Below are 16429 nucleotides of genomic sequence, written 5' to 3' on the forward strand. Positions count from 1 at the left end.
AGCTTTAAGCTACAGTAATGTTTCATAAAGCCCAAAATAACAAATAAATAATTAAAATCAACTAGGATAAGGTAGTGGTCTCAATGATAGGAACAAAAATGGAATGCAAACAATAAATTACGAATCAACCTATTATTACAAAGGAATAACACAACTGCAGAGGATGGAGAAGAAAAACACTCAACGAAGTTAACAGTGGAAAACAATATTTTGACTGGATACTGTAATGTTAAAGACAAAAATAACTATACACAAACATTGTACTCTAGTTAAGTCAATCTGTTTCGCACAAGGGCAGGATGGGTTAACAATCTGCTAACCACAGGCACATCAGGATTAAACAAATCACTGAATATATTACAATACAATGAGCTGATTTCTCATTGTCAGAGAAAGAAATCACAAGAAAGGAGGAAAGCTAGAATGAAGTATGTTGGATAAGAGTCACAGTGGCCATATAAAGCCATGGTTTTTAGTATAAGTACAGACAACAAGATATAAAAGGAAGAAGGGGCAGCTCTTCCTTACAGAGGAATGTGGAAGAAACAAGAGAAATACAAAATCACTATAATGGAAAAAACACAGAGGTAATAACTGCTGCAGGAAGGGTCAATGAGTATCACCAGTGGGCACGTTTGAAGAGAATCTCAAAGTATCTTGCCCAAGATATTTACCAATTGCAAAGGAAAAAACAGTAGTACCTCACCAAATTTTAAGCTTATCATACTAGAAATAAGACATAAATATCACATACCTTCTCCTAATCTGATGAAAAACATCAATCTAATCATGAGCAACCTAAATGGAAACATTCTAAAAAATAACTGACCAATGCTCACTGAAAGTGCCAAAGTCATAAAATACAGGGAAAGCCTGAGGAACTGGAGGAACTGTCACAGTTATAATGATAGTATTTTGGATATATGCCTAAAATAAAATATTACAATTAATTTTCTGTTAACTTTTAACTTTTGACACAGTTAACAAAATTTTTAAATTATGTATGTGACCCACATGATATTTGTATTACAACTGTTCTAGCTCTAACTACCAGTTTACAGGAAATACAGAGGGCAAGAAACACTGTAACTACCACAGGAAAGCAAGCACCAAAATCCAGACTAAGAAATTCTACAAACAATTCTATTCCTCACCAATACAACTGCAACGTGGGCAGGGAGACAGAGACAGATAGGGGTATCTTACAGTCTCAGAGGACTTAGAAGGCAAACCAATGGGAGGACTTTATTTGGATCCTGATTTTTTAAAAATACATTGAACATATATGTCTTAAATTGATACTTAGGACAGAAACATTACACTGACCAAATGTTGGATTTTCAATTTAGAATTTATTTTTAATATGTGCTAATGGTAATATAGTTTTATATATATCTATTTTTTTAATCCAGCTCTTATCTTTTAGAGATAAATAAATATTAGCAGATGAAAAGTCATGTCTGGTATGTGCTTCAAAATAATGGGGGAGGAGTTTCCATCATGGCTCAGTGGTTAACAAATCTGACTAGGAACCATGAGGTTGCGGGTTTCATCCCTGGCCTTGGTCAGTGGGTTAAGGATCCGGCGTTGCTGTGAGCTGCCGTGTAGGTCACAAACGTGGCTCAGATCCTGAGTTGCTGTGGCATAGGCCGGCAGCTGTGGCTCCGATTTGATCCCTAGCCTGGGAACCTCCATAGGCTACAGGAGCGGCCCTAGAAAAGACAAAAAAAAAAAAAAAAAGACAAAAAAAATAATGTGGGAGGGAGTTCCTATTGTGGCTCAGCAGTAACCAACCTGACTACTATCCACAAGGATGCAGATTCAATCCCTGGCCTCACTCAGTGGGTTAAGGATCTGGCATTGCCATGAGCTGTAGTATAGGTTGCAGATGCAGTTCAGATACAGTGTTGCCAGGGCCAAAATGCAGGCTGGCTGCTACAGCTCTAATCTGACTCCTAGCTTTGGAACTTTCATATGCCGCAGGTGTGGCCTTAAAAAATAATAATCATAATAATAACAATGGTGGAGAGAAAAATACCAGTAGAAGTGGAGATGGAACAAGACTGGCCATAAGTTGATGACTGTACCTTGTGATGCTAAGGTGGGGATTCATTACACCCCCATTTGCTTTTGTACAGGCTTGAAATTTTCCACTTAAAAAACAGGAAGATAACTGAGAAATCTAGAAATTAGTGAATCTAGGAAAGACCCAAACCAAGAATTCTGCTACCAAGATACCAGGCCATCAAGCATAGCTTCCACGGGCTGGCTATGCTGGCAGTGGCTGCCTTTCATTTCAGAAAAGAAAAATGCAGCAGGTCCTGAAGATGTCCTTTCTGGGAGTTTCTGGGCTGAATTTAACCAGGTCTATTACCAGTAAGTGAATACCAGAGTGAAAACAAAGCCTCTAGTCTAGGAGGGGCCCCAGATACTAATCAAATAACCTACAGACAAGTACAAGTTTTTTTAATCGGGAAATAAAGGGATTGTGCAGGGAACTCAAAGCAGAGTTCTGAACTCTTCTGGGCTCAGGACAAGGTTCTTGAGGAAAAGAATCGGGATGGGGTTCTTTGGGGAAGAGGGACTGCAGCTGCAGCAGAGTTCCTGTCTCACCACTGGCTGCTCTGGCCAAGGAACAAGCTGGTCAGGAAGCCCTGCCACTTGTGCAACAAGATGCCCTGTGTGTAGCCTGAGGTGGCAATTCACTGAATTACATACAATCACCTTAACCAGCCTCAGGCTGATTTGATCAGATGCCCAAAAGGAAAGCATCTCAAAGTGAAAGGACTGGTTTGGACACATACTAAGACTCTGAGAAGAGCTACAAGGAAAAATCTTTATGGTGAAGGTTCTAAGGCTTGGGATGGTTTTCCAAAGCAGCTCCACAGCGAACTTACTGGCACAGTCCTTCTGAGACTGTTAAGCAGATTACTCCCATCAGTGCTGAGCCAGGAGTCAGAGTTGAGGTCACCATTGCAGATGCTTACATCAACCTTTTAAATAAATTGATGATCAGCTGTTTAAAAAAAAAGAACTGGCACAGATGCTAGGTGAATGATGGATGGAGGTGGGGAACTTCCCAGGTAGAGAAAACAGCACATGCAAGAGCCCTGAGTAGGCTCAGGGCTACTCTCAAGCAATAGTTGAGAGTTTATTATATGCTGACCTTGTGTTAATTAAGCTCTGTGATAACAATACACCAAGGTGACCTTTGTATTCACGGAGCTTACAGTCTAATGGGAGAACAGGATGATCAAAAAGTTTCATAACACACACACACAAAGGGAGTTCCCGTCATGGAACAGTGGTTAAAGAATCTGACTAGGAACCATGAGGTTTCAGGTTCGATCCCTGGCCTCACTCTGTGGGTTAAGGATCCGGCATTGCCGTGAGCCGTGGTATAGGTCGCAGACAAGGCTCAGATCCCAAGTTGCTGTAGCTCTGGAGTAGGCCAGAGGCTACAGCCCTAGCCTGGGATCCTCTGTATGTCACGGATGCTGCCCTAAAAAAGACAAAAAGACCAAAAAAAAAAAAAAAAAATCACAACTTAATCGCTTCTCAGCCTTTTGGCTAAGATCAAGTGTAAAAAAAATCTCACAACTGAATATACTATCACAGGCTTGAATAAATGCTGCAAAGGAAAGAAAGAATACCATGAGAGGAACTCCAAGAGGAGCCTGGCAGAAAGTTCAGTACCTGCTAGGAGCTAAAGAGGACAGCAGAGGTTGAGAATGGAGACCAAGGCAGGGAAAGATGCAAGGTGAGGCTAGCTAGGGGGTATGCAGGGGCCAAATAATCCTGTATGAGCATAATGATCTTATTACGGATTTAGGTCTTTTACTTTTAAAGGCCATATAAGAAGTCCAGGAATTTTGGGATGAGCATGCGTACTGGAGCACAAGGAGGAGGTACTAATCAAACTTTGATTTTAAGAAAATCATTTTAGAAAGACAAACTATAAGAGAGGAGTATGATACTACTTAGGAAGCTATTACAGAAATACAAAGAGAAGGCAGTAACGTGTATGTATGTATATATTTTATGTGTTGGAGGTGAGGGGTGTAAATAGTAGAAGTACAGATGGAATAAGTGGAAAGATATGAAGCAGTCAGGAGGTAAAAGCTGAACAGAATTTTCCAACCAATCATCTACCACACTAGATGGGTAGCCCAAAGTGAACAGGGTGCAACAGATGAAATTAAGGACCTGAATTTCCTAATTCATCAGACTAAAGACTACATCTCTTTCTTGATGCTATCATAATAAAATTTTCAGAAGTTATCTCAGGAGCTCAAGGACTTTATCTGAAACCACAGCTCACCTTGCTGGTCTGGGACTCAACCAACCTTTGTCGAGTTATCAAATAAATAAAATACATAAATGAAGAAAATGAGTACATACACACAGAAACACCATAATTCCTCTACACCTCTCCCTTGACATTAAGATTGGCTTCACTTAAAATGTTTTTAAGAGACACACGTAACATGATAGCTCACTATGTTCTGGGTACCGTGCTAAGCATATAACCATTTTTACATGGGTACTGTTATCATCACCTGCATTTTATTTTTTTTATGTTTTTGCTTTTTAGGGCTACACCTGTGGCATATGAAGGTTCCCAGGCTAGGGGCTGAACTGGAGCTACAGCTGCTGGTCTACGCCATAGCTCACAGCAACACTGGATCCCTGACCCACTGAGCGAGGCCCGGGACTGAACCCACATCCTCATGGATACTAGTTGGATTCATTTTCACTGCACCATAAGGGGAACTCCATCACCTGCATTTTAGAGATGAGAAAATATTAACTTGTAGATTCAAGATTCAGATTCCAGAGCTTAAACTCAGATAGTAAAGTGGCAAAGACTTAGGGTTATTCAATGATAACCTCTCTCTAGCCTGCTGACAGACAGGTCTCTCTCCTGAAACTGCCTATTCCCTGTGCCACTGAACTCAGACCACCTTCAAATTAAGAATTGCTATTCATGTTGGAGTTCTCATTTGCGGCTCAGAGGGTTACAAACCTGACTAGTATCCATGAGGATGTGGGTTTGACCCCTGGCCTTGCTCAGTGGGTTAATAAGGATCTGGCATTGCTGCCAGCTGTAGTGTAGACCAAAGATGAGGCATGCAGATCCATGTGGCAGTGGCTGTGGTGTAGGCCAGCAGCTGCAGTTCCAACTCAACCCATAGCCTGGGAACAAGTGTGGCCCTAACCCCCCCCCGAAAAAAAAATTTCTATTCATCTGAAGACCATTAAGAAACATTAAGAAAAGCACCAGATTGGATAATATATCTATAATATACATAAACAAACAGTCTGTATCAAAAAAAGCAGCAACAAATTATTAAGAAAATAGTATCAAAAAGACAGAAAGCCAAAATTAAAGTGTCTGATAATGTGAAGTACTAGCAAAAATGCAAAGCAACAGAAACTATCCTTCACTGCTGATGAAGAGTGTAAGCTGGTATAATCTCTTTGGAGAAGTCACTAAAATTGAAGACCCACTAAACGAACCAGCAGCAATTCCATCCCTAAATACATCTTCTCTAAGATGTAAATTCTCTAAATACAAGTCACCAGGAGACAAGTACAAATTGTCATGGAAGCATTATCCTTAAGAGCCCAAATCGGTAAATAACCCAAGCACCCATCAAAAGTAGAATATACAAGCTGTAGTATATATTCATACAATAAGAGACTAAACAGCAAGAAGATGAATGAATTCATAAAGCAACAACACATGAATCTTAAAAACATAAAGTCATAATAGTGACTGTCTTGGGGAAAGAATGGTGTTAGAGGGAAAATCATAACATATGGACCTTATGGTCAGGGGCTGACTTGGATAGTTAGCAGAATAATGTCATTAGGTAGTGGCAGGAGGAAGCTTCTAGGAACTGGCAATAGTCTACTCCTTGACCTGGGTGGTGTTTACTTTGCGGTAATTAATGAACCTTTGCTTTATGTACTCATATATGTATTATGTTTCACAATAAAAAGGTATTAAAAAATGAAGTCAGCTGGCAACATGTAAGTCAGGGCAACTCACATAAAATCTGGATTTACAAGCAGCTCTGAAAAAACTGGAAGATCTGGCCTGCCTTTCTCTGACAACAATGGGCTGGGGCTGAGCAACTTCTGCGTCCTTTAGACCAGCTTGTGCTCTCTACCATTCAGCACCCTCTCTTTCGGTTCTCGTGATTCATGCTGCTCCTCTGGTCTGAGACTCACCTAACACCATTCCATACTAGTCTCCCTGACACTCCCTATAAAACACAGATGTAAAAGCAGGTGCATGTGTGATTTCTAAAGTGTGCCATTAACCAGAGCAAGTACATTAACCTTAGATTCCTCAACTCTAAAAGAGATCACAGCAGTATGTAACAGTTATTAAGATTAGATAATACACATAAAACACTTAGCTCTCATCCCTCAGTAATAGGAGGCTGTTATTTATTACTAATACACATTGCTCATATTTACAACTAGAATGTAAATCTGCTTGCCACAGCCACTGTCTTCTGATTCCATAGGAAATACAGCATCAAAATATGGGTTGGAGTTCCCATTGTGGCTCAGTGGGTTAAGAACCTGGAACAGTGTCTATGAAGGGCAGGTTCAATCCCTGACCTGGCTCAGTGGATTAAGGATCCAGTGTTGCCATGCGTAGCAGGGTAGATTGCAACGCAGCTCTGATTGGTGTTGCGGTGGCTGTGGTATAGGCCTCAACTGTAGCTCCAATTCTACCCCTGGCCCAGGAGGTTCCATATGCTGTAAGTGCAGCTGTTTAAAAAAAAAAAAAAGAATTGGCATACATTTGTTTAATTAAATACTCCAACATTTTTAACACTGTTAAAAAAAAAAAAAAACCACAGTAAATAAATCTTCCTAAGTTCTTTCACATGACAACATTGGGAAAAGTTTACTACAATTATACTTTGACAAGTACACTTGTATTTACATGTTTTTGCCAAAGCACGTATTTCTCCCCATTATGATTTTAACTGGTCTGATCAGTGTCAGATAAATGGATACCTATGAAAATACACTTAAAAGATAATGGATTTTAAGACCTTAGTTATAAGGTTAGTTACAAAATGCCATCAAAATTAAAACTGACTTTTCAAGGTAAAACATCATAGGAAAACCAAAACCAGCTTACTCTTTTTCACATAGTTGTTAGTATCCTAATGACTAGCCCATACACTTAGCTAATTCTTGCCCCTCAGGTAAGTTTTTCTAAAAAAACCCACAAAAGTCTAGTTCAAACTATGTTTTCCAGAAGTCAGTCTGACAGTAAGCCCTCCTAAAATGGAAACAGCATGAATTTTACCAAGAACACAATGAAAGCTAATGAACTTGTTACCCACAAAACTGATCATATCACAAATATAATGCTGAGCCCACATACAACAAAATCCACCCTGGAAGATTCTGTTTGTGAGTTCACAGGCAAAACTACAGTGTTTATGGAATGTGTAATGAGCAGTAAAACTATAAAGAAAAACTAGAAAATAGGTAACTCAGGAGACAAGAGAGTTGTAATCTTTGGAAAAGGAGGTTACGACCCAGAAATGGCCTGTTCAGGATTCTAGCACTTATCATCACCCACAGTATTCTATTTGTTGCTTTCTGCCCACACAAATAAAATGCTCTGGGTGTATGTTAACTGCTCCATGCTGAGAACATTCTAGACTAGCAATAAACATTTGTTAAATGCAGAATACAGTTTCAAAATTCCAAATGATTATTTTTTCACAGCTTGTTTGATCCTAAATACAACATTAACAGCCAGCTTACTGTCCATTTTCCATGTTGGTATATTCACAACTTATAAGTATACAAATAAATTCTAATTACTTTATAAATCTTAACCTTTTTCTCCTTTTGAGATACTTTTACCAAATGCATGCATACAACTGTTACACAAATGTATCCAGATTTGATAGAAACATTTTTCAAAAATAAACAAGGGAAAATGCAGAAACTGGTCTTATAGCAAGCCCAGGTTCTAGACAGGATTCCACCACCTTCCCTAGCCAAAAAAGCATACCAGATATACTATGTTATTAGAAGACGACCTTAAGTGTGCTTGTTATTTAAGAGTAAACAATGCAAATTCTTTGAATCTTAAAGACGAATTACATACTTCACAACTGATTATGAGAGTACAGAGCATCTAGAAATGGTAAGCTTTTAAAAGACAGTGATCTAAAACAAAATGTGCTCGATTAATGCTTGTTGAGCTAATGAAAACAGTGTCATTACTGACACCTTCCTGAATTTTAGAATTATGTATTGAATTAAGAGCAACCATAAGTTGGAGTTCTCGTCGTGGCGCAGTGGTTAACGAATCCGACTAGGAACCTTGAGGTTGTGGGTTCGAGCCCTGGCCTCGCTCAGTGGGTTAAGGATCCGGCATTGCCGTGAGCTGTGGTGTAGGCTGCAGACTCATCTCAGATCCCGCATTGCTGTGACGTAGGTGGGCAGTTACAGCTCTGATTAGACCCCTAGCCTGGGAACTTCCATATGCCGTGGGAAGCGGCCCTAGAAAAGGTAAAAAGACAAAACAAATATATATTTAAATATATATATATTTAAAAAAAAAAAAGAGCAACCGTAAGTTAATTCAGTTATCAGAAACTGTGTACACATCCAAAAGATTACTACTAACAATTCGAGAGTGAAAATTTCTAAAATAACCAGGAAAAAAAATTGAACTTCCACTCTTTGGGAATGCATATTATTTCTGAAAAACAAAAACAGAATACATTTCCACAAATTAACAAAACTTTATTAATTAAGCCAGGTATATGCTAATCTTACATTCCTTATTAGTATCCATGCAAAGTAATATTCACTGTTTTTTACCTCCCTTCTGGGCTCAATAAACTAGAATGATTGAGGTCACACACATCAGTCAACTCATTTCTCAGCGTCTACCAGCATGAAAGAGATTGTTGTAATATATATAACTGAAATACACCTACGACATAAATGAAAACTTAACTTTTGATCTATCCCAAAGTTAAAGGCTATCCGAGAGTCAGTATTTAACCCTCCACGTGTTATAGGGCTTGTTATTAAATCTCAAATGGAGTTTGGTGGTACAAATTTTTGCAGCATTGGTTTTCTAATGTTAAAATAGTGCTATGCGGTAGTCAATCATTCAGTGTCCATTGTTTTCACCTATTTTTAGGATATTAATGAAACTTCCTATCCATGTACTCATCATATACTTATTATTAAAGAGGAATGGAAATCAAGCACCTGGCTAACCCACGAAGGAGTAACCTGAAGCCATTCTTCTCCGCAATAAATAAGTTAAGAAGTATTCTAGGTCAGAGGTAGCAAAAGGCCTATATTTATTGCTGGTTTATATTAGAAATACTGTACTAAAACAGGCCAATTTTAGATTAAATTTAAAATTTGGTAAACTGTCCCAATGTCTATCTCTTTATACAAGATTAAAAACTGTTAAACTGAGAAGGTTTTTAGGACTGTCTTTCAAAATTCAGAGATGCAAAGCAAGTTCTGGACAAATATTTCAGAAATATTATACTAGACATAAACTATCTTTTATTTAACTTAACATCCGATCAAAAACTCTATTAATAAAAACTACTTCTGTTCATTCCACTGGCTGGTCTTCATCCCTACAATGCTCAGTCGGACATGGAGTGTGCATCCACACCAAGCCCAGAAAGAGCTGTGAATGGGCTGTCAAGGATGGGCGGCTCCACACTACTTGGATTTGCAGCCAGACTCAGGGTCTTCTGCTGGACTAAATTTTGATCATTTCAGAGCTCTGTCAATAAGAAGGATTACATTTCCAAATTTTCACCAAAATTACTTTTAATGATGTTTTCCTTAGCAGCATGGTGATCTATCTTGTTTACAGGCAGTTTTATTCTTAGAACTGTACTGAGTTTACATGTGGTCTCTAAATAGAATAAAAGATTCAATAGGAGATAAAAGTTAGAACCAGTACACTGTTACTGGGACTGAGAGAAAAAAAAAAAGTGAAACTACTGTAATCTTTTTCCTTCAAACCAAACAGGAAATGGTGCTATATATGCTACATAACAGCTCTCAAAGCCACAGACTGGTTTCAACCTCATTATTTGTTAGTGGGCAACCGCCTCTCACCCACTGACAGCAATCAATGGGCAGCTGAGACTTTCTTAAATACAACATAAAAGTTTGAAAGTTCCTAACACAAAAACTATCAGTATTTTAAAAACAGAAAGAAAAGATCTTTCCTAACTGTAGTGCAATCTGTGCTACTGCACAATCTGTGGGAAAACGCTGAATTTTTAAGTACCTATCTTATAGAGCTATCCTAAAATGAACTTAAGAGTTGTAAACGTAGTCAGGATTAGCAATCAAGTACATAAATGACACTTTTAACCACAAGCGTCTACAATGTCAAACATGCCAACACAAAAAAATTAAAAGCCTGCCTTAAATACCATAAAAATATTTCTAGTGAAAAAACAAGTATTGTACAGCTTGGCAGGTACAGAAAAATATTACTAGAGTGAAGCTCATTAAAAGATAGTAGATACATCAAGTGAATTCTCATAAAGCACAGTGAGTTTTTAGTTTACCTTTAAAGCAGTATGAAGCAAAGAGGCACTAATCATTAAGCAAAAACATTAAACTGTTATAACTGCCACTCAGAGCACAATTCCTATCTATAAGGACTAATCAGTTTTGTTCACTGAGCTGTACTGTAGTTTTTAACTTTCAAATGTTCAGCTGTTAAGACAAGTCCATTCTGCCTTACTTGATACTATAAATCAATTCCTGAGAAATGGTGTAAATAATTTCCATACTAAGCTACATTATAATTTTAGAAATAATCAATGGAAAAAATTCTGTTTCTGAGACATAATGGAAACTTTTAAGCAGAAAAATCTAATAAGCACGTGTAATAGTACAATCTTAAATATTATTGCTTCCTCTAAAGTGAAACAGCTTGAAAATCCAGAAGCTACTGAACTTCTTTCAGCCACTTTCTGTGATTCAACCAACGGAAATGTTCCTAACAATTATTCATACCATTTCTCACATAATTAAACAATTCTTTGGTGAGGCAGAAAACCACCCTCAAACTCGTTTTCAATTTTCAAATATAATATTCCATTTGCAAATTCAGATGTACATCATTTCACACATATAAAAACTTTTCCTTTATTACTTAAGTTAATACCATGCACAGAGAAACCCTTTTCAACTCGGGTATATCTTTTAAAAAGCATCCTACGTTTTCTTTCAGTATTTTATGATTGGGAGGAGAGGGTAATTGACTAAAGCAGAAAACTAACTCTTTTAAAAGGATAATCAACACTGTTTATTGAATAACCCACTCTTTCTTCAATAAACATGTTACTTTTTTTATCATTTTTCTTTTTTGGCCTTTTTGGGGCCAAACCTTCACCATATGGAAATTCCCAGGCTAGGGGTCGAATCAAAGCAGCAGCTGCAGGCCTACACCACAGCCACTCGAGATTCAAAGAATCGTCTGAGACCTAGACCACAGCTCAAGGCAATGTCAGATCCTTAACTCACTGAGCGGGGCCAGGGATTGAACCCACGTCTTCCAGGATACTAGTCGAGTTTGTTACCATTGAGCCACAATGGGAACTCATTTATTCTTAATTTTCCCTCTTTCTGGCTAAGTGAATTTAGACAAATTACTTTATCTCTCTGGTGTTTCAATTTCCTCATCCATCAACTGCAGATAACTAGTGCTCACTCCATAGGGACACTCTGAGAAGTAAATCTCAATTAGTTCATGTAAGCACTTAGAACAATACTTCACACACATTAATGCTGATGACCATAATCACAAAAAGCTCATAAACACACAGACGTTTCTGGACTCTGTAATTCCAATGACTATTCCTGAGGTAAAAAGACTGCTTTAAATTACTTTGAATTCACAACACATCAGGTTTTCTAATGTCTTCTTTTTCCAAAATTTCATGGCTGTCATTTAGCTTATCAGATAAACTTCCTCATCAATATGTCAAGTTTTCTACAATACTACACTGGAATTCTATTTGTAACTGTATAAACATCAACTCAAAGAAATTTGCTATATTTAATAATAGTGACCTTCCTCATTGAGAAAATATATTTTCTTATCTCATTTATTGAGGTTTTATGTCCGTATTTAAAATCAGGTAATTTACCAACGATTGTTATATTTATTCCTAGATAAAACCTTTTCGGAGAAAGACTTAGTGACATATATCAGAATTTTAAATGCACATACCCTTTGACCTGGATTTCTTTTTTAAGAATTCAACATAAAGTAATACCATACAAGCGCATATATAAAAACCTAAAGCTACTTATTACAATAACAAAATCCTGGAAACAAGTTAAATGTCTATCAATAAGGCAATAACAATCTGCAGCATATTCATGGGATGGAAAAATATTCAACCATTACAAAAAATATAGAGTCAAAGGTATGGGCTTAGGGAAGAGTTCTTCTACAAAGCATTACGCTAAAAACAAAGGCAAACTGGAAAATTAATGTCTTCATTTATTTTAAATTGAGAAGTAGGAGAAACAAAAACATGATATGTTCCTATTAAGCATTTTAATCACCTTAAAAAAATGTAATATGACTTGGTTGATTGAATATTATTTCATTTCACCTTTTATGGCCTGCCTTGCTCTAGATAAGACTTAACAATGGCCCCATAACAAAGCATTTTTTTAAAGCTTTCTGCTCACATTTTACTCATAAATATTTAAGAATGCAAATGTCCATACAATGTAATGTGTAAGTTAACCAGCAATCCTTTGCAATATGCCTTTTCAATATAAAATCTCAATACCACAATTCAAAAGTTTGACTCCTCTTAAATCATTTTACTATGGCAATCCACTGAAAACTGAAATAATCTTTTGAGAGTGTGTCATCTTCGATACCAAGTGTTAGAGATCACACTACAGGAACAAAGTGATACTCTGTAATATGGAAACAAAGCTTTTCCTCCTAGGAAAGTTAAGTTCCAGAAAAGATAAATGTGAGCTTATTTTCAAACCCATGCAAAATTTTGCCTTTTATTCTAAATCTTGAGATCAAATGTTCTTCATCAATATATGGTCAAAAAAATACACATGAAAGTTTTCTTAAAGAAAGAACACTAAATTCCTTAAAAGAATTCAATCACTACTAAATGTAATCACTAACTTCTGCCAGCCAGAAAAAAGGTCTTGAGTTCAGGAACTTCAGGGCCATATTATACCTGGTCCCAGATGCTATGAATAAACATTTCAAAAGTTTTTTTTGTTTGAAAATAAAACTACTACCTGCTTAACTTTGATACTGGTTGAACCACAGAACTGATTTTTAAGAGAATTTTTACTATTCACGTTTCTATATTATTCCAATTGTTTCAAAGGGCCAGTACTATTCCATGTACAAAAAAAAAAAAAGACGGTTAACTGACTTTTATGAACTTAAGCTTCTTAATATGAAATACAAATTGGTTTTGAAGCACTGAGAAAATGGCATAATCAAAACGTGGATAAAATGATAGGAAAAGGCGCTACTTTCTGAGGAACCCACAGGTGCTAGTATTTTTCACCCCACTGTCCATTTGTAAGGTATTTTGTGTTAATTTTGAAAGTTTAACTGAAACTAAACTCTAAAAAGTGTTGAGATTATCTTCAACGTTACCTTAAACAAGCAGGGTGGGAAAAAAACCCCAACCTACTGCACACAAATCGAGTGTTTGCCGTCTCAATCCTTATCGCTGGCGCGCGCATTCCAACAACAGTGACATCAGATCGAAACTACAGGGTTTGCCAGGGACCAACCACTCCTGCAGAGACAGCAGCCAGCGGCCGCGGGAGGTGGCACACGAACCCCGACCTCCGCCCACCGGGCCGCGGAACCCGCTCCCCGCGTCCAGCTTCGCCGCGCCAGACCTGTTGCGCGTCGCCACTCGTCCGCCTCCCAGAGAACTAAAGCCCGAGCCGGGCAGCGACGCCGCCGCGATGCACCTGCCCGCGGCCCGGCCCCGGCCCAGCCCCAGCGGCGGGGAGAGGGAGGAGAGCTGCCCCTGGCAGGACACCCTTGGCGGGAAGGGACGGGACGCCCCGGGCGGCACTCACCTTGGCGGCCGCGGCCCTGGCGGACATCTTGTCTCTTCCGCGCCTCGCGACGCTCCTCGGACCCGAGACTCCGCGCCACCAGCCGCCAGCTCCTCACGCTACGGCCCAGATAAACATCTCCCGGGAGCGAGCGGGGCTGGGGCGGGGGCGCCGAAGAGGCCCGGCCCACAGGGAGGGGACTCAACTCGGACAAAAGTCCGCGCAGCGCCCGCCCCGCCCGGGTCTCCCTGCGGGGCGCGCCGGGCCGGCGCCTAACCTCCGAGCGCGGCCGCCGCAGCAGTAGACGTCCGCACGGCCGCCCTCCCTCCACTCGGCAGCACTGGGGGCGTCAGGCTCCCCAGGCCTCGGCCGCCCACTAGCTCCTCGGAAACAGCTTCAGCACGTAACTTCTCGGGAGCGAGCCTCAGCCAGGGACGTGGCGTCGGCTGGGCGAGCCGGCGCCGGCAACCGCTGGCCGCCACGCAAACCTGCCGGCCCGGCCCGGCCCGGCCCACTGAGCATGCCCGGCGGGGGGCGGAGCCGCCCGTGAGGCGGGGCAAGAGGCGGGGCCATGAGGCGCGGGGCGAGCAGCCTGGCCAGCTTCCTGTCCGGATGCGACCCCTGTTGCGGAAGGAAAAGCCCAGTTTCCGAAGTAACTTGGCAAACGGAGTTTCCGCCGGTTGGCGGGTTTTCCTGTTTGTTCCTATCGCAGGTCCCGCCGAAATCGCCCCCAAGAAGCAAAGCCCCTGCGAACCCAGCCTTTCCGACCCGGGACGGAGACGTGCGCATCTGCTCATCAAGCCGCGGGGCCCGGCACGCACACCACACCCCCGGCAGATGGCTACAGCTGCCCGGCGTGCTCGGGCCTCATCTCTGAGGGGCTCCTGACGAGGTCAGAAGAACGGGTGTCCTTGACAAGCCAGCGGGTCCTGGTCCCCGGGCAGGAGCTTGAGAAAGACCCCAGAGCACTGTAGTACCTCGACCCTCCCACGCAGATCCCAAACTTCTTTGTCCGGCCGGTAGCCTGGGAAGTCAAAAGCATATTTTTGGCATCAATGCTAAAATTCTTAGTGCTGAGTGAATTCCTAAACCCAGTGCCTCCAGCTCGCGCGGAGCATAGAAGGCCTAACGAAGTTCAGTCCCCAGCCCAGCGCCATCAGCCACTGCTCCAACTTACCCCCATGCAGCCCGCCTCCTTGGACACCAAGGAAAATGCAGGAAACCATTCCCAGCCTTGCTATTCTACACAGATGTCAGGAATTCTCAGTAGCTGTAAATGCTACTGTCCTCAAAGGACCTAGTATAGTGCCACAAAATGTACACAAGAAATGCACACAAAGTGTAAACGTCAGGTTTTAAATCATGGTGTTCTCTTTAGAACTTAATTGTATGAAAAGATCAAGCTTAGCTAAAGAATATTTGTACATAAATACCATTTAAAATTTCAAAGTAAAATACCATATATTTTGCAATGTGAAGTTATATCTGAACGAGAAGTTCTGAGAAAAAAGCATTTTGCAAATCAAACCCTTATTCCTTTCTCCTCCCAGCCCCCTCAGAAATCGTTGAAGTAACTTTGGTTTTAAAGTCTTGTTGTATGTGACTTTTGCTTTTGAACAAAGTATTATTTATTCTTTTAAGACTGTAATTAGGAGTACCCATCCTGGCACAGTGGAAACGAGTCTGACAAGGAACCATGAGGTTGCGGGTTCGATCCCTGGCCTCATTCACCAGGTCAGGGATCTGGCATTGCTGTGAGCTGTGGTGTAGGTCACAGACGGAGCTTGGACCTGGCGTGGCTATGGTGTAGGCCGGCAGCTACAGCTTCCATTTGACCCCTGGCCTGGGAACCTCCATATGCCACGGACGAGGCCCTAAAAAGAAAGAAAAAAAAAAAGACTGTAATTAAAATTTCCTTATGCGCAAATGCTATTTTTTAAAAATTGTGGCAATATTATGTATATTTTAAAAGGTGGCTGTGGAAGACCTTCCATATCATCTTTATTAGTCTTTCCATTTAATAAGATACACAATCAGTGTGACCTGCCTAGAAGTAATACTTGCTTCTTCAATAGACCTAAACCTGGAAACAGTATCTACAAATGCACTCAGACCTTTCGTCTTTCCTCATGTGATACTTTTCACCAAGCCTCCTGTATATAATTTAAATACTAGGTTAAATAATGATTTGTCAAAGACCTAACACATCTGATTACAGTTTTAGTTTATTTTACTTTTGCCATGATTAAAAAAATAAAATCAGCAAGAAATTTCACATTGAGAATGCTAATGCCTTAAAAAC

At 40.2% G+C, this 16429-nt stretch overlaps 1 protein-coding gene across 12 annotated transcripts in view; it reads right to left on the reverse strand.

The window, feature by feature from the left end:
• TJP1 (tight junction protein 1) overlaps positions 1-16429 on the reverse strand; it is a 265471-nt gene that overhangs the window by 114637 nt on the left and 134405 nt on the right. For 2 of the 12 annotated variants that reach the window (XM_021098891.1, XM_003480423.4), the window contains exon 1: positions 14149-14612. The exons of 6 other annotated variants lie outside the window; for them this stretch is intronic. In XM_021098891.1, the coding sequence (XP_020954550.1) occupies positions 14149-14175 (27 nt within the window). In that variant the 5' untranslated portion in view covers positions 14176-14612. Of the gene's footprint in view, positions 1-14148; positions 14636-16429 lie in introns of those variants that run through there. 4 more of the 12 variants (XM_021098845.1, XM_021098886.1, XM_021098878.1 and 1 more) reach the window with 4 other exon arrangements.

The sequence above is a fragment of the Sus scrofa genome, chromosome 1, assembly GCF_000003025.6.
Source record: "Sus scrofa isolate TJ Tabasco breed Duroc chromosome 1, Sscrofa11.1, whole genome shotgun sequence".
NCBI lineage: Eukaryota > Metazoa > Chordata > Mammalia > Artiodactyla > Suidae > Sus > Sus scrofa.